Raw genomic sequence first — 19,080 nt, forward strand, 5'->3', positions numbered from 1 at the left:
GGCCGCGAAACAAGAAGACGCATGCGCAGATGAGAGGACGGGGGTAACCGCTCCATCGTCGCAGGCGGATGACGCACTTTTATATTTTATCCGCTTTCTCCGGGCTCACAGTCCTCTAACCGAATCAGACACTCTTGGCGTGGAAGAAGTCTGACCACAAGAACAAGCAAAAGTGCGCAAGGTAAGTTAAGGTCTGTCGGGGTGGTTTTGTGGGGTCGCGTATGGGTCGGAATCTTCGGCGATGACGGAAGACGCGACACGCCGAGCGGTTTTACTCATTTTAGGCTGCGATTGCCCCGTCTGAGTTGCTCACCCGTGAGCGAGTGGTTTTCGGCCGTCTTTAAGGCATATTGGCATCTGCACAGCGAGTCGCCCCCTAGTTACTTTCTGGGTTTATTGTAAATGACAGGGGCCACACACTTCGAGCTGGCGTAATGTCCGATTTGCTGTCAAGGGGGTGGTTTAGAAGATGTCGGTGTCCCCTGGAGTGCAGCGTCCCCTTTTGATTTACTGCCAGCGTGTTAAGTCCTGTGTTTTGCAGATCCTTTTTTTAATGCCTGTGTACGCATTTTCTCTTTTTCATTTCACGCCTGCTCCGTCCCAGATAAGAGATGATTGATGCTTAGGTGCCGGCCCACGCTTACCACTTTCATATGGCCCAGAATGGGCGATGGAATGACGGCGAGGAACTCCTCTATATCTTCGATACGCAAAAATTCCTGAAAAAAAACCAAACTAGTATACTACATGTTAAAAGAGGAGAGCAAAGACCATCCGTTAAACACATTTATTTATCTAAGATTAGAGAATACATCGCATGAACTCAGTAAACAAATGATGTGCAAGCTCGTATCCCAAGAATGACAGAATACACCAAAGGTTCATTTAAAGAGGGCATGAAAACAAAATGATCACTTGACATTTTAAAGATCTTTAGAAGTTCTAAATAAAATACTTTTTTCAAACAAAGCTGTTTCTAAAGGTTTGTTCTGAACTCAAGTCATTAACACCGTTTTTCAAGTTCTATCAAAAACGTTTATTACCCAATACTCAATATCTTAAAGAAGCAAACATCATATAAGAAATCAGGAGGACACATTCAGGAAGAGTTTATCGCATGAGTTAAAAGTCCACTATAATCCACTTCCGGAGATTTAGTTAGGTCCCTGCCTGGGTGGTGCCACCCATTCCCCCCAACCCCTACTACTCACTCACTCCAGTGTTCCGTTTCTTGATCAGTGACGCGTGAAGTCAAGATGGTGTGACAGACTGACCCATAAGACACCAATCAGACCAGAAACTTGGGGAGACAATTACGGCTAATGTAAAAATGAAAAACTGGCAATTATGTAAATGCATCAGTAACCGTCTCGTCAGGTCAAGTTGGGGGCATGCACTGGTACAGCACGTTGACACACCAATGATACGACGAAACAGCTTGAGATCCTGGTTGGCAACTGCCCAGGCAGACAAGTGGTCCAGTCCCATCCTCCAGAAATGACCCTCTATCTGCCGCAGCCAGATGTTACGTGGGTCTCCACTTGGCCTCGTCCAGCCACTGAAGTCCTCAACAATGAGGGTCCTGAGAGCCAGATCGCCCTCGGGTAATCACGACACATGGCCATTACTGACGCTCCCTTACAATGCAGGTCATGTGCCTCATTCGGGACTCCATGAGCAACACAAAGTCAAACCAGCGGGACCCAAGGATTCTCTGAAGAGACACAGTACTGAAGGAGTCCAGTCTTCATCTCCGGTCACTGGATAGCGTCCTTGTCTCACAAACAGGGAGCGCCAGGACTCTAAAGACTTGGATCTTCATCCTTTTGCATAGATATTGGGAGAGTCACACACCCCTTTCCAGTGACCTCAAGACCCCCCTCATTCTCTCCCAATCCGTCTACTGACTTTATAGGAAGAGTCACCAGAGTCACATGAATGTCACTATCAAGGTCAGTAAACCTCTCGACGAGGTCGGCACTCTCTCCGCAGACCGACACACTGTTGATTGCCGTGCCCAAGAGGTCCTTAAAGGCCTGGATTTTGGTTTTTATCAGGACACTCACAAGCTCAGACACTCTGACTCCTCGCTCAGTCTCTCGAGAGCCCCAATCAGAGCCTCCATTGCACAATGTAATTACAAATAGACGGTGGATAACGGCTAATGACACGGACATGCATTCTGGGACATTTCATTTAGTTCTTCCCAGTTGGTCACCGTGGCCAGTCTTCTCATGGCCTGTCCTACAACTGTAGGCAGTTTAGTTGACCAGTTTGAAGCTCCAGCAGAAAACAACGCCTGTAAGCGGTTTATACATTGACGCTTTTGCAGATCAATGGTTCTCCAATGGCATGAGGCCTGGCTCCATGACTCCTGGGGTTGAGTCACTGACATAACAAACTCGACTTTGCTGGCAGAAAACGTTCAACAAGCATGCTGTGAAACCAAACTGTGCACCAAACCAAAGGTTATACTGAACCCTGGCTTACCTTCCGAGAAAGAGCTGCCTTGCTTCATTGATGTTCTCCGAGTGTTTTTGGGGGACAATTGTTTAATACTTGGCTGTACATTAAAGGCTCCACTTGAAACAGGTGACAGTCCTTTAATGTTTAGGTGAGATTTCTGCTAACTCAATGCCTAGGACTGTCATCTTCCCTCTGGTCAGTTGTGGTGACTCAATGAATGGCACTCGCCACACCAAACAATCCGGAGATTTTTATGGATCCTTTTCCAAACCTCACATATCTCCTTGATCAACCACCCCGACCTCATGTCTTCTTCAGTCACTCCATTAACAATCTTAAGAGTTTAAAGGACATATAAAGTACATGAATTGTTTCAGCAGAAGCGCTGTGATTCCCCTGACCACGCTGTAGTATTAATGGATGGAGGGTAAAGTGAATTCATGACATCAGGTACAGCAAGTGGAGTTCTGACTAAAAAGTACAGCAGACATGGGCTTGGCCTGTAAGCTCGTCAAAACGCTCCTTCTGTCAGTCCATTGATTAGATTTTTATGGCTTTAACTGGCATTCAGTCGATCAGGAACATAGCATTGAAATCATTCTGGAACGAGTGCTCTGCACTGCATTAACTCTTTGAGGGCTGAATTTATTTTCCAAAAAACATCGTTTTTCTAAAAAGCAATGGTTTCACACAGCAATCGCATGCTGTGGCTGCCAGTTTGCCAAGAATATGTGTCAGGCTTGCTTCCAGACTGTCTTTGCGTGGTCTGGGGCAGCAGCAGCAGCGGTCACGGTCGCAGTGCATTGCAATCTGGTTTCTACCTCTTATCGTGGTCAAGTGGCAGTCCTCCCAGGTGAACAGTGCCATAGGCGTGCCAGCTACTTGAACCTGTTCAGCACCACGAATAACTGGGGACCAATCAGCCGAAGCCGGAACCTCACATTCGTCTTCGATGGCTTGCATCAAAATCGGAGTCCGACAACTCATAGTTCAGTTCAGAGAGAATAAGCAAAAATGTCATCCCCTGAGTATTCCGCTTTACGAATCCCTCTTGATCTCTCGCCAGGTGTTGGCACCATTTTTGCAGTTGTTTGTGCCCTGCTACTCATGGGAGTGCAGGAAATCTCGGTCAAAAACCAACAAGGCTAACTTTCCTTCTACCAACAAGAGTCCAACTAAAATATAACGGCTGGTTTTGTCACAGTTTACAGTTGATTACTATCGTCAACTCCTCCTTTTGACATCTGCTCTGAAAGAGTGAAAGCTGAATGAAACCAAATGTCTCCTCTCCACAGCTGCCCAGCACTCTAAAAACATTTCTTGTTCTGCCACAGATGTAGCTGGCAGGCCACTGGGGCTTCACTCCAATGTGCCGGAAATCTCAGGAAGCAAAGCACTTACTTACCCAGCGTCTCTCCTGACTGACTGATCGAGCATAACAGACAGGTGAGGGGATGCTGGCACACTCACGTTGCTGCCGCTCCTCCCTGTTAACAACACTTTTTGCAGAATTCATCTTAATTCTACACTTTCTCACGCTTGTTTTATTTCTTTTATTGTACGTATAGTTTGTGGATACAGCTGAGAAAAATTGCATGTATTTGGCTTGACCATGGGAAAGGCGCTATATAAATAAAATTTTGTATTATTATTATTATAACAGTAAAAGTGTAACACAAGAAGGTGTAGCATATCTACTATATAGAGACAAGACTTTGCACCCGGGACCGGAAATAAAAAACAAAGAGTAGAACAGCTACTGTACAGGCTTTTAAATGTTTAAAGTGCTGCGCAAGATGAAGATGTTTGAGTAAAGAGGAGATGAACCATTGTATCACCGTTTAAGAGGGGATTTCGGAGGAGCGACCGCATCTCCTTGGGGTGCGTTCAGCCCCCTTCTTCACAACATGAGCGGCAGAGACGTGAAGTGGCTGGTGTGTAGCACAGGCCATGGGGGTTTGTGAGTGAAGCGAGCGGGGGGGGCAAGTGTAAAATATAAAGGCAATGCAAACAATACACTGTGTGCACAATTATTAGGCAAGTGAGTATTTTGACCATATCATCATTTTTAATGCGTATATTCCAACTCCAAGCTGTATTAACTTGAATGCTTATTGGATTTAAGCACGTCAGGTGATGTGTATTTGTGTAATGAGGGAGGGTGTGGCCTAAGGAGATCAACACCCTATATCAAGGTGTGCAGAATTATTAGGCAGCTAGTTTTCCTCGGGCAAAATGGGCCAAAAAAGAGATTTAACTGACTCTGAAAAGTCAAAAATTGTAAAAAGTCTTTCAGAGGGATGCAGCACTTTTGGAATTGCTAAGATATTGGTGTGTGATCACAGAACCATTAAACATTTTGTTTTAAATAGTCAACAGGGTCGCGAAAAACGTGTTGAGAACAAAAGATGCAAATTAGCTGCCAAAGATTTGAGAAGAATCAAACGTGAAGCTACCAGGAACCCATTATCCTCCAGTACTTTCATATTCCAGAGCTGCAACCTACCTGGAGTGCCCAGAAGTACAAGGTGTTCAGTGCTCAAAGACATGGCCAAGGTAAGGAGGGCTGAAACCCAACCACCACTGAACAAGAAACATAAGTTGAAACGTCAAAACTGGGCCAAGAAATATCTGAAGACAGATTTTTTCAAAGGTTTTATGGACCGATGAGATGAGAGTGACTCTTGATGGACCAGATGGATGGACCTGTGGATCAGTAATGGGCACAGAGCTCCACTCCAACGTGGAGGTGGGGTACTGGTATGAGCTGGTATTTTTAAAGATGAGCTAGTTGGACCTTTTGCATTGAAGATGAACTCAAAATCAACTCCCAAACCTACTGCCAGTTTTTCGAAGACACTTTCTTCAAACAGTGATACAGGAAAAGACCATGATTTTTATGCAGGCCAATGCTCCATCACTTGCATCGAAGTTCTCCACTGCGTGGCCAGCCAGTAAAGGCCTTAAAGATGAAGGAATAATGACATGGCCCCCCTTCCTCATCTGACCTAAACCCTATCGAGAACTTGTGGGCACTTCTTAAACGCTAGATTTACGGGGGAGAAAAACAATCCACCTCTCTGAAGAGTGTCTGGGAGGCTGTAGTCACTGCTCCACAAAAAGCTGATCGTCAACAGACCAAGAAACTGAAAGACTCCATGAATGGAAAGAAAGGCTTATGACTGTTATTGGAAAGAAGGGTGGCTATATTGGTCATTGATTGATTGATTGATTTTTTTTGAAATGTCAGAGATGTTTATTTGTAAATTTTGAGGTGTTTGTTTATTATTCTCACTATAACAGATGAAAATAAACAAGTGAGATGGGAAAATTTTCATTTTTCCTTTAGTTGCATAATAAATCTGCACACTAATAGTTGCCTAATAATTGTGCACACATATGTATTCCCCTGATGATGTTCACACTCACATTTCCGTTGTGAAACATTCAGGTTTCAGGTTTATTAACATTTTGGATTGACTGATAGCACTGTGTTTGTTCCATATTAAAATGAATCCTCAAAAATACAACTTGCCTAATAATTGTGCACACAGTGTATAATATAATAGACATTTTCATTCAGGGAAATTTCACTTTATGACATACGACATCCAGGGGCCAGTACTACTGGACACCACCACCGCTGTTTCTCTATTGTGTTTGACCGCACAGTCTGCTAACCTCTTCATATTCAAACCAGGGAAGTAGCATCAATGAAATGTTTAAAAATAGTTCTCCCCAATTCCTTTAGATGGAGGCATTGCTTCTTATTGATGGCTCTACAAGCCAGCCCATAATAATCTCAATATTCCAAGTTGCAATCATGTTCATTTTCTAGTAAACCGCAGTGCTAAGTATATTTTCTTTCCTTTTCTTCTAGTATAATTCATTGAGAGCGGATTGACTGAACTTCCAAAAGACTCATCAAATCACACAAACTCCAAGAAGAGAAACGAATAAGTGTGAGGAGTTCATGGCATAAATGGCACCGGGCAGGTCATCTAACATGGTGAGTATTGACACAGCAAGGTGAGCCTCAGTCCTGTTGGCACAAACCAATCAGTTTATGAACTGCTAGTCATCCTTCCATTAATGTCAGACACTAATTTAGTTCAGGGTTATAACAGCATTGGCAACCAACCTGGAAGTGGCCTGCCAGTCCAGTAACAGTCAATTTAGAGCTGGCAGGGAACTGGACACACGTGTGTTTGGGGAGGACAGTGAGGACGGAGGAGGAGGAGATGAATACTTTAATGGCTGTCAAACTTGACACAATGTGTTTTTGCTTAACATACAAAGATTTTCGGCAGTGTGTCTTTCCATTGTGTGGCACGTCAATACATCACAGGCAGAATCTCCTTGACATTCTGGCTTTAGTTAAGGGCAAACTCGGCCTTTGGATCTTTCATGGTTGTATTTGGCGCCGGCCTTTAGTAGTATGATGTATGTGTCACAAACAATTAACTTTCGATCCACTGTACTTTGTCTTTCTATCAAGTACTAGCCATCCCCAACATAGTGAAACAGGACAGACTTAAAAATCAATAAACAAAACAGGTATCGCTAGCTAAGCGGAGGCAAGGTACGATCCAAAATGTGGGCAGAGGTAGACTGACTTGAACGAAAGCTGGCGCATGAATGAAGAGGGCCCTGCCCAGCCCAGCTCCACACTCCTAACATCACGCTTCCCCCTCCACTAATGCCCGCAGCCTCTGTCTCGTATTAGCACGAATATATCGCTCCTGCAAGTGAACTATGTGAGAAAAGTCGCAAAATCAATCGAAATGTTCAAGCAAATTATACAAAAAAGCCCAATCTAAATCTGTTAAGTAGTTCTCTCGTTCGCTTGCTAAGCGGAGGTAAGATATGCCCCAAGGCTGGCGCGTGAGTGAGGAGGGCCCCACTTTCCCTCAGTACCGCAAGCGAACTATGATACTCATTATGATGAGAGAAATCGCAAAATCAACCGGAATGTTCAAGCAAATTCTAGAAGAAAACCCAATCTATTATCCGTGAAGTAGTTCTCTAGTTCGTTAGCTAAGCGGAGGTAATGTACATGCCCTGAGGGCCCCCCCCACACCTCCCCTCGGTACTGCAAGCGAACTATGATAATTATTGCTATGAGAGAAGCCGAAAAATCAACCAGAATGTTCAAGCAAATTCTAGAAGAAAACCCTATCTAAATCCGTGAAGTAGTTCACCCATTCGCTAGCTAAGCAGAAGTAAGGAATGCCCCGAGGCTGTTGCATGAGTGAGTCCACTCAGCCTCCTATGTGTCACTTAGATTCGCACAAATAAATCGGTACCGCTGGTGAAGTATGATACTTAACACGATGAGAGAAGTCGCAAAATCAACCGGAATGTTCAAGCAAATTATAGAAGAAAACCCGATCTAAATCCGTGAAATAGTTCTCTCGTTTGCTAGCAATGTGGAGGTAAGGTACATGCCCCAAGGCTGCTGCTTGAGTGAGGAGGGCCTCCCCTTAGTATTGCAAACAAACTATGATAATTATTACAATGAGAGAAGTCGCAAAATCAATGAAATGTTCAAGCAAATTATAGAAGAAACCCCGATCTAAATCTGTTAAGTAGTTCTCTCGTTCACTAGATAAGCGGAGATAAGATACGCCCGAGGCTGGAATGTGAGTGAGGAGGGCCCGCTGTGTCTCTTTTGGATTTGCGCAAATAAATCGATACCGCAAGTGAACTATGATAGCACGATGAGAGAAGTCACAAAATCAACTGTAATGTACAAGAAAATGATAGAAAAATACCTGATCTAAATCCATGAAGTAGTTCTCTCGTGAAAAGCGGACAGACAGACAGACAGACGTTGGATTTTTATACTGTATATATATATATATATATATATATATATATATATATACACACACTCACCTAAAGGATTATTAGGAACACCTGTTCAATTTCTCATTAATGCAATTATCTAATCAACCAATCACATGGCAGTTGCTTCAATGCATTTAGGGGTGTGGTCCTGGTCAAGACAATCTCCTGAACTCCAAACTGAATGTCAGAATGGGAGAGAAAGGTGATTTAAGCAATTTGGAGCGTGGCATTGTTGTTGGTGCCAGACGGGCCGGTCTGAGTATTTCACAGTCTGCTCAGTTACTGGGATTTTCACACACAACCATTTCTAGGGTTTACAAAGAATGGTGTGAAAAGGGAAAAACATCCAGTAGGCGGCAGTCCTGTGGGCGAAAATGCCTTGTTGATGCTAGAGGTCAGAGGAGAATGAATGGGCCGACTGATTCAAGCTGATAGAAGAGCAACTTGGACTGAAATCACCACTCGTTACAACCGAGGTACGCAGCAAAGCATTTGTGAAGCCACAACATGCACAACCTTGAGGCGGATGGGCTACAACAGCAGAAGACCCCACCGGGTACCACTCATCTCCACTACAAATAGGTAAAAGAGGCTACAATTTGCACGAGCTCACCAAAATTGGACAGTTGAAGACTGGAAAAATGTGGCCTGGTCTGATGAGTCTCGATTTCTGTTGAGACATTCAAATGCTCGAGTCAGAATTTGGCATAAACCGAATGAGAACATGGATCCATCATGCCTTGTTACCACTGTGCAGGCTGGTGGTGGTGGTGTAATGGTGTGGGGGATGTTTTCTTGGCACAATTTGGGCCCCTTAGTGCCAATTGGGCATCGTTTAAATGCCACGGGCTACCTGAGCATTGTTTCTGACCATGTCCATCCCTTCATGACCTCCATGTACCCATCCTCTGATGGCTACTTCCAGCAGGATAATACACCATGTCACAAAGCTCGAATCATTTCAAATTGGTTTCTTGAACATGTCAATGAGTTCACTGTACTAAAATGGCCCCCACAGTCACCAGATCTCAACACAATAGAGCATCTTTGGGATGTGGTGGAACGGAAGCTTCGTGCCCTGGATGTGCATCCCACAAATCTCCATCAACTGCAAGATGCTATCCTATCAATATGGGCCAACATTTGTAAAGAATGCTTTCAGCACCTTGTTGAATCAATGCCACGTAGAATTAAGGCAGTTCTGAAGGAAAGGGGTCAAACACCGTATTAGTATGGTGGTCCTAATAATCCTTTAGGTGAGTGTGTATATATATATATATTTATATATTTAAAATTAGTAAAACAGAGACAGAGAGTGAGATGATTTCAAATCTGCGGAGGGCTTCTTGGGCTAACATGGAAGGTTCGTATTATTTCAGAACAGCTTAGGTAGTTTTCTGTGCTGGTAAAAAAAATCAGGTTGCTAACCCTGAAATACACTCATTCATTTTGATGACATTTTTTTCAGAGAGAAAAAGGAGCCGTCTTTGTAGTTATCATTTCCCCGCAGTGAGGTGTCTACGGGCCAAGTGAAAAAGGAATCTTAGAAGAGGAGAGCAGACACTTGGCGAAAATAAAGAAATTTACCTGAAGCATGGCATCAGTCAAAGAAATTGGTGTGGATGAACGACTGATGCACATTAAGCAAGAGGACTGTGATTGGGGTGTACCCGAGGATTTGTGTATGAAGATGGAGGACTGTGAAAGAGGAATATCAGATTATAAAGAGGAGGAGTCCAAGAGGATGACTGTTGAAATTAAAGTTGAAGGTTCAGATGGTTTCTCAGTCAGTCTGGAAGTGCAAAAGCGTGAAACTGGGGATCATTTCAAGCAAGAGACTTTTGAAGAATCGCATTCTATTTCACAGCCTGGGGTCACTAATATGGCTACCCAGCACAATTCTATGGAACCGATTCCAGAGTTGCCCGAGTTTGAGAAGAAAATCAATGATGGAAGTAGGAGTGAAGCAGAGGAGCAGAAGTTCTCTGGGAATGTTGGAATAAGTAAGTATTGTGATTAAATGTAAAAGAACGTGATTTTCTGCCATCCTTTACAAAGTGGCATTATTAGTGAATAGAAATGAGTGTCATGTACTTTTGATTTAATTTGAACAAAGAGGTGCATGATAATTGACTATAGTCTGGTCAGGTCAGGTTGGGGAAGCATGCACTGCTACAGCACGTTGCCACACCCACCACACAACAAAACAGCTTGGGATCCCGGTGGGCCCGAGTGCTCAGCACCACTCCAGTTCCCATCGCCAACAGGTCTGACCCTATTAAGGAGTCCTGCCTGTCGTTTCAGAGCTGACCTATTAATTAAAGTGTTGGAAAACTTTAAAAAACGCAGACATATATAAAATGTCCAGCACGTCACCATGAAGCTGTAACGTTTGCTTGGCCAGTATTACATTATGTCTAATGAAAATAGCCAAAGTCATATTTTGTTAAAGATGTGTATTTCCTAAATTGTGCTTCAGTTAAGGGAAATATGTCCATCTTAGGGCCCATTCACCCCCACAGTCATACAGGTCAATTCAGAGTCACCAGGGGCCTCATGTATAAAAGGTGCGTACGCACAAAAATGTTGGGTACTCCAGTTTCCACGCTCAAATTGCGATGTATAAAACCTAAACTTGGTGTAAAGCCACGCACATTTCCACGGTAGCTCAAACCATAGCGTACGCAAGTTCTCCGCTCGGTTTTGCAAACTGGCGGCACCGAATATCAAAACAGTGCTACTGTTCTTGTGTGGTTATCCTTTCTTTTTTAGATCCACATCCCTGACTTGGCTTTATCAAATAAAGTGAAATTAACCGCATATTGTTTATTAGTTTAATGCATCTGATTGTAATTAACCAGTAACAATATAATGGTCCAGAGAATGGTCAAACTATTGTAAATACCAGAACTGCTTTAGCGTTATTACTCTCACTGCACTTTCTTCTTCCAGCTGCTCCCGTTAGGGGTTGCCACAGCGGATCATCTTTTTCCATAATACTCTCACTGCACCACTTAGAGTATTTATATCACTGTATCTGAGTGTGAATCACAGCAGCAGCTGATCAAAAGAGAATTATCAGGATACAGCATCAAGCACACACTCAGCCATGCTGTCTATTTGAACTTCCCCCATACGACAAACGCTTCAGAGCCTTTCCAGTACGGACCTCGCAGTTCACAAACAGTTTCATCACAAGAACTATAAACACACTCAATCCGTCCATCAAGGGCTCCTTGTAGAACTGTCTGGACTTATAAGTACAATCACCTCACTGTAAACTTGCACTACAGTTTTAATATCGCACAACCTGAGCCACTTTATAAAGCGTGTATTTACATATGATGATGATATCATTTTTAAGATGAAATGCAGCAAAATATGTTTATTATATTATACCGATAAAACTTTAACTTCATTTAAATAATCTATATTGTTAATAACTAAACATGTGAGCACACGGCGCCGCAGAGCTAGCAAGGAGCCAGCGCTCCGTTCACGGATTGGTCCTGCCTTGCGCTGTATTCTTGCTGAGGCTGGCGCGACACTGGAAGGATTGATGTATAGAATAATTAAACATGTACTATGAAGATATTTCAGTGTTTCTTAAATGTTTTGAAGAATCGGCGTTCTCAGCTTAAAGAAGGTATAACGTCTATTACAGAGCTGATTGTGTGGGGATTGGTTACTTGTAGAAAGAAAAGGAAGGACAGGAATTGGAGGTTAGTACGTTTGAAAGAGACAGAACTGCTGCAATAAATTATTTCATCGAAGGTCGCGCACGGCACAGCAAGTAATCTTGCGTGAGGCAAGAACAATCACTGCACCACCGTGTTCCCATGTTTAATAACATGCTTTAATTGATATGATATGAATACTGAAATGATATCAAGTATACATCTCAGTATTTTAATTATTCAGAGAGCTGTACTATCACGAATGTAATGGAGTCTGTGTCCTGTCGGAGGAAGAGAAAGCCGGTTTAAGAAGCACGTAGTGATTCACACACAGAGAGCACATAGAAGATCAAATACAAAACAAAGCATTTAACGTGCTACTTTAGTTACGATGGGATTTGAGAAACTAGTAAATTAAACGATTTTAAGATGAACTTTATGATGTTTTACTTTAATGACAAAATAAACTACGTGATTAAAGTGGAAATTTCGAGATTAAAGTTGACACCTCAGGCTCTTTTTTCCCCAATGTGTGCCCATTTTTTTTTTCTCTGTACCCTAATAAGCTTTCATATGACACTCAGACGGTGGGCTACGACTCGCCTTTTCACGGCGACTTTGATATCTGACAACTTCTTTTTTATTTTGGGCACTGTGCGACTTTGTGAACTTGAACTTTTGAGTTTCTCCAACACGCTATGTCACTTGATCAACTTCCTTTTGTTGTTTATTCCTCTGTTTAAACCAACAAATAATATGTGTTTCTTTGCCTCCACTTGGTATTCACTGAAATTCTTATATTCCCATGTGCTTTTCCCAATGTCTTTTCACAGAAGGCTGAGCTTAAGGGCGATTTATATTGATTTGCATATTCAAAGAGACATAATTCTGGGAGGAGTTGGGGTGGGGCAGCAGGTGCATGCGCGTGCGTTACTTTTCACGCTGACCGGGAATTATGGAGTGCAAGAACGTGGAAGTTAGCAAATGCACAGATTCATGCATCTGGATTTTTTTTTGTGCATACGAACATTTCCACTTTTGTCCATACGCCATGTTTTAGTATGAATTTTATGCCCGGCGTTATGCATGAGGCCCCAGGTCACCAAATCTGTGGATGTTTCCTGAGGAATGACCAACACAGATATGGAGAGAACATGCAAAGTCCTCATAGACAACAATAGGGTGCCAAAATTGACCCCTGGACCCTTGAACATTGAGGTAGCTGTGATAAGTACCACACCACCCTAATGCACGTGCCTATTTTTGTAAGTACATACATTTCAATAAAGAAGAGAAAACCCTAATTCATGGTCCAGATTGCCATTGTTGTAAGTCTATGTGTTCACACAGCCCTCATCTGCTAATTCACAATGCATCACAGTGGAGGTGAATGTCAAGACAAAGTTCTGGAGCTGAGTCCATCATTGAAGATGACACATTCACTGCAGGGTCCAGCTAAAGATGAGGATGCAGAGCTTGACAGAAATGAGAGGAATGATGAGAATAAAAAGGATTAGTAAGAACAGTGAAAGAGTGAGGGGCAATAGTGATCACTGGACTTGGAGGGGCTTGAACTTAAGTTTCACTGAATGCACATTGACAGCCTCACTTCTTCAGCTCCATTTGTCAGATTCCATTCTATCCACCCATCTATTTTCTTAAACTTGAAGTTCTTGTATATGCATCTTTGAATCGACCCAAAAATGGATGGCAGTCCACTGCAGGGCACACTGGCACCCACATCACCATTCAGACAGACTAGAAGGCGATTAACACAGCATGACATCTTTGTCATGCAAAAGGGAAAGTGGGAAAAAATAAAGACACATGAGGAGAACATGCAAAGTCCATGCATGCAGTGGACAGACCAGCATTGGAGCCATTGTGTGAGGCAGCAGCAGCAACTAGCGTGCCACCATTGTACTTGCACAATGTCATTTTTTAAAAAACATTTAACTAAAGTGTTTGATATTTCAGATTTACAGGAGAATGGCAGCTTCTCCAGATCTTCGTCTGCTCAGAACACAGAAGAGAAGAAGAAATCAACAACAGGATCAGGGAATTTGACCCCAGTGTCTCTCCAATGGAGCTCTAATCCTGCTGCTAAGCTGTCACAGACAGAAGCCATCAACACTGATCAACAGCAAGTGAATAAACGTAAGCAAGTTCACACCGGAGAAAAACGTCATTGTTGTTTGGAATGTGGCAAACAATTTGCACACAATAGTAGTCTGCGGAAGCATATGAAAATTCACACTGGTGAGAAGTCTCATTGCTGTTCCGAATGTGGAAAGTGTTTCTTACAGAGAAGTGGTCTTAGTAGCCACATGGCCGTTCATACTGGGGAGACACCACATTGCTGTCCAGAATGTGGTAAAAGATTCCCACGAATTTGCAGTCTTCAGAGGCACAGAAGAATCCATACAGGAAAGAAAGCTTACTGCTGTCCAGAATGTGGCAAACAATTCTTTTATGGGAGCGCTTTTCGGACACACACACGAATTCATACTGGAGAGAAGCCATATTGCTGCTCTCAATGTGGGAAAAGATTTTCCAACAGTAGCAATTTGCGGGTTCACATGCGAACTCATACTGGAGAGAAGCCATATGTCTGTTCTGAATGCTACAAAACCTTCTCCACAAAGAGCAGTCTTTACAAGCATGCCAAAATTCACACTGGAGAAAAACCTTATTGCTGTCCTGAATGTGGGAAACGATTCTTAAGTAGATGCCAACTTCAAGAACATATCAGAATTCACAATGGGGAGAAACCTTATTGTTGTACTAAATGCGGTAAGAGATTTTCACACGGCAGTGCCCATCGTAGCCATAAAAGAACTCATACTGGTGAAAAATCTCACAGCTGTTCAGAATGTGGCAAACGTTTCTCGGCCAGCTCGAGCCTTAATAGCCACATGAGAATTCACACTGGGGAGAAACCCTTTTGCTGTGTAGAATGTGGCAAACGATTTTCACATAAAAATAGCCTTCATAGCCATACCAGACTCCAACACACTGGAGAAAAACTTCACTCCTGTTCTGAATGTGGGAAACGATTCTACGACAGGATCCGGCTGCAGCGCCACATGCGAATTCACACTGGAGAGAAGCCATATTGCTGTTCTGAATGCGGAAAAAGGTACTCGTCCGGTAGAAGTTTCCAGAGGCACATACAAATTCATAGGGGAGAAAAGCCTGTTCTAAATGTGGCAAACATCTTTCCCCCTGTCTCCACAAGCATGGAAAAAGTGAAAGATGACCATTGGTGTTCTGAATGAGGCAACAACAGTACAGTGCTGTAATAACAACTTATGCTAAAAGAAACTAAAAATGTTTACTCACATAGAGTAAAATCATGTTCAGTGCGCAACGCAAACTAACAAGAACTGGCGCTGAAATGTGAACACAGTAACCAGATGTTGGTATTCTTTGTTAGTTTTTTTATAGGTTTTCTGTGCCAATTTTGCTTATCTTTTATGAAATTATAATACATAATAATTCATCGTAAATTAAAGACTGAATATGGAAAACTATTCTTCGCGACTTGAGAGCCACATCTGAATTCACACTGGAGAGAAATCTCACAGTTTTCTGGAATACAATGATTGGTCACACACAGTGGAAGCCTTCATAAACCCGAAACAATTCATGATGGAGAGAAAACGCCACTGCTGACCCGTATGAGCGAAATGATTCTCAGACAGCAGTGAGCTTCATAGCCATTAAGGAATCTCATAGCTCTCCTGAATATGGCATTTGAGTCTCCTTCAGCCATCTTGAGAAACACAAAAGACTTCACAATGGAATGGAAAGTCAAAAAAATAGCAAAGTACCAAGAAAGGCAGTTGGAAACCAAATCCATGGAAACTGTGGAAGAACTTTCAAACCCATCTTGACATCCTACCAGACTCCATCATCTACCATATGGGTTACAGAGGGATGCTTTACTTGAAATAATGGAAGTGCTACACTTGAGCATTGGCTGCACCTCCTCAGGACTGACATCTACTGCGGTACAAACACTCATCGAGACTGAACAGGGAATTCCATGCCTGTTTGATTGGTAAGCACGCAAATCCTATTTTGGAGGAATGAACCCCCCCAAAAAAATAGCCGTAGTATGAAGGACAAGCGGCTGTGTCAGACTCTGAACCCCAAACTGCCATACAGGAAGTGATCTTTGCACCGGGGCATGTGACGTAAAATATAATAAAACACCCGAGAACAGGAGGAGCTGGCAACAGTACTGTGCTGTGGTAACAACTTCCAACGAGCGAATGCAACTGAAAAAGTTCATCGTGGTAATAAAAAACAAAAAAACTACAGACGTAGAATAAACTCAAGTTCAGAGTACGACGGAAACCAACAAGAAGTGCTACAGACAACCTGAACGGGGTAACCAGCTCTTGGTTTCTTTGGTAACTGTTATACGTTCTTCCTCAGCCTATTTTGTTTATCTTTTGTCCTTTTTTTTCCCCCCTCATAGTGTTCATTTCTGACATGGTTTACGTTCTAAAATGGTGTTTTCGGAGAGTTTGGAATGTTTTGTATCTTCGACACCATCTTGATCGCATTTTTTTCGCATTTTCACGCCGTCTCGTTTTTCATGCATGTTGTCGTTTTTATGAGTCCCTCTTGTTTGCCAGGGGGCTTGGCGTCGGAGGTCGTGGCACCTGACGTCACTGATACAGCAGGCTGCCCGTGATGCCCTCTCCTCATTTGAGTTTGTGGGTCATTCAAAGGAAATCTCTCTGGTTGTTGCTTTGCTCGTTATTTGGTACTAACGGACCTCTTATTGACTTCCACTTTGCTTTTTGAATTACGATTAGAATTTGATGAGAGATGTGCCAGATTGTGGATTACAGCGTGTATCTCCTGGTCATCCCCGTTATTCAAAATGTGTCACATTTTCCTTTACAGCCTTTGATGTTTGTTACTACTTCTGTATCCTTATTGCTATTTGATTGTATTGTCCTATTTGTTATTTATCTTTATTATTGTTGTTTAATTCATTGTAAGGCAGGGGTCCCCAACTCCGGTTCTGGAGGGTCACAGTGGCTGCAGGTTTTCATTCTAACCCTTTTCTGAATTAGTGACCTGTTTTTTATGTCAGTTAACACCTTTTCCTTTCATTTTAATTGACTTGATTTCTTCCCCCTGAATTTCTCCATTGTTCCTCTGAATTGCTCCATTTCCTTACTTAAACAGAAATGAAACGTGAAGTGAGTGAGCTGACAGAAGACCAACTAAGTCAGGACCTCAAACTCCAACCTGTTGCTTCATTAGGTGCTGAGTCTTGTTAATTAAACCTGTTCTTTAAATCCGTGGCTTGTTCAATAGCCTAACCTTAATTTTTGATCTTCTCTTTCCTAAGAGCACTAGTCAGATGTTTCATGGACCTGAGCAGATCGACATTCCCAATAAACAACAACAACAGCATATTTTCATACAAATAATGTAGCTCAAAGTGCTTTACATGATGAAGAAAAGAGAAATAAAAGACAAAGTAAGAATTAAAATAAAAGAACACTAATTAACATAGAATAAGAGTAAGGTCCGATTGCCTGGGAGGACAGAAAAAACAAAAAAAACTCCAGATGGCTGAAGAGAAAAAAATAAAATCTGCAGGGGTACCAGGGCCACAAGACCATCCAGTCCCCTCTAGACATAAATGACCTCAATCAGTCCTCATTGTATTTAGGGTTCTCGTGGAAGAACTTGATGATGATGGTAATGTAGACTTCTGGCAATGTTGGAGCATCATGATGCTTTGAGTAGACCACAAAGAAACCGGAAAAAGAAACCGAAGTGAGAGTAGGGGTCAGTACGGATTTTAGAGCCATCATGAATAGTTATTATGATGAATTGAACATACAGAGTATCAGGATTAAGTTAAAGTGAAGTTATAAAAAGGCCATGTTAAAGTAATGTGTTTTCAGCAGTGTTTTAAAGTGCTCCACTGTATCAGCCTGGCGAATTCCTATTGGCAGGCTATTCCAGATTTTAGGTGCATAACAGCAGAAGGCCGCCTCACCACTTCTTTTAAGTTTTGTTCTTGGAATTCTAAGGAGACACTCATTTGAAGATCTGAGGTTACGATTTGGAATATAAGATGTCAGACATTCCGATATATAAGATGGAGCAGATGATTATTTAAGGCTTTATAAACCATAAGCAGTATTTTAAAGTCAATCCTGAATGACACAGGTAACCAGTGTAGTGACATCAAAACTGGAGAAATGTGTTCAGATTTTCTTTTCCTAGTTAGGATTCTAGCAGCTGCATTCTGCACTCGTTGCAAACGATTTATGTCTTTTTTGGGTAGTCCTGAGAGGAGTGCGTTACAGTAATCTAGTCGACTGAAAACAAAAGCGTGAACTAATTTCTCAGCATCTTTCAATGATATAAGAGGTCTAACTTTACTTATGTTTCTTAAGTGAAAAAATGCTGTCCTAGTGATCTGATGAATATGTGATTTAAAATTCAGATTACAGTCAACAGTTACCCTAAGTTTTTACCTCCGTCTTGACTTTTAATCCTAATGCATCAAGTTTATTTCTAATAACCTCATTGTATCCATTATTGCCAATCACTAAAATTTCTGTTTTCTCTTTATTTAGCTTGAGAAAATTACTATTCATCCATTAGAACACAAGTCAGACATTGTGTTAGTGAATCAAGAGAGTCGGGTCATCAGGTGCTATTGATAAGTACAGCTGTGTGTCATCAGCATAGCTGTGGTAGCTCACGTTGTGCCCTGAGATAATCTGACCTAACGGAAGCATGTAGATTGAGAAGAGCAGCGGACCCAGGATAGAGCCTTGTGGAACACCATATCGGATATCATGTGTCTTTGAGTTGTGATTACCACAACTAACAAAGTATTTTCTCCCTGTCAGGTAGGATTCAAACCAATTTAAGACCCTGCCAGAGAGGCCCACCCATTGACTAAGGCGATTTCTAAGAATGTTGTGATCAATGGTGTCAAATGCGGCACTCCGATCTAAGAGGATGAGAACAGATAAATGGCCTCTGTCTGCATTCACCTGGAAATCATTTACTACTTTAACGAGTGCAGTTTCTGTGC

General features: G+C 42.3%; 1 protein-coding gene across 1 annotated transcript; it reads left to right on the forward strand.

The window, feature by feature from the left end:
- The first annotated feature begins 16 nt into the window (after nt 1–16).
- Nucleotides 17–17,048, forward strand: LOC120528178 (gastrula zinc finger protein XlCGF57.1-like). The gene is made up of 4 exons (XM_039752265.1): nt 17–181; nt 6,347–6,475; nt 9,785–10,319; nt 13,971–17,048. Exons 3-4 carry the CDS (start codon nt 9,911–9,913, stop codon nt 15,269–15,271), a joined length of 1,710 nt encoding a protein of 569 aa, XP_039608199.1. The 5' UTR covers nt 17–181; nt 6,347–6,475; nt 9,785–9,910; the 3' UTR covers nt 15,272–17,048.
- The last annotated feature ends 2,032 nt before the right edge of the window (nt 17,049–19,080 follow it).

This window comes from Polypterus senegalus, chromosome 4, assembly GCF_016835505.1.
Source record: "Polypterus senegalus isolate Bchr_013 chromosome 4, ASM1683550v1, whole genome shotgun sequence".
Taxonomy (NCBI): Eukaryota; Metazoa; Chordata; class Cladistia; order Polypteriformes; family Polypteridae; genus Polypterus; species Polypterus senegalus.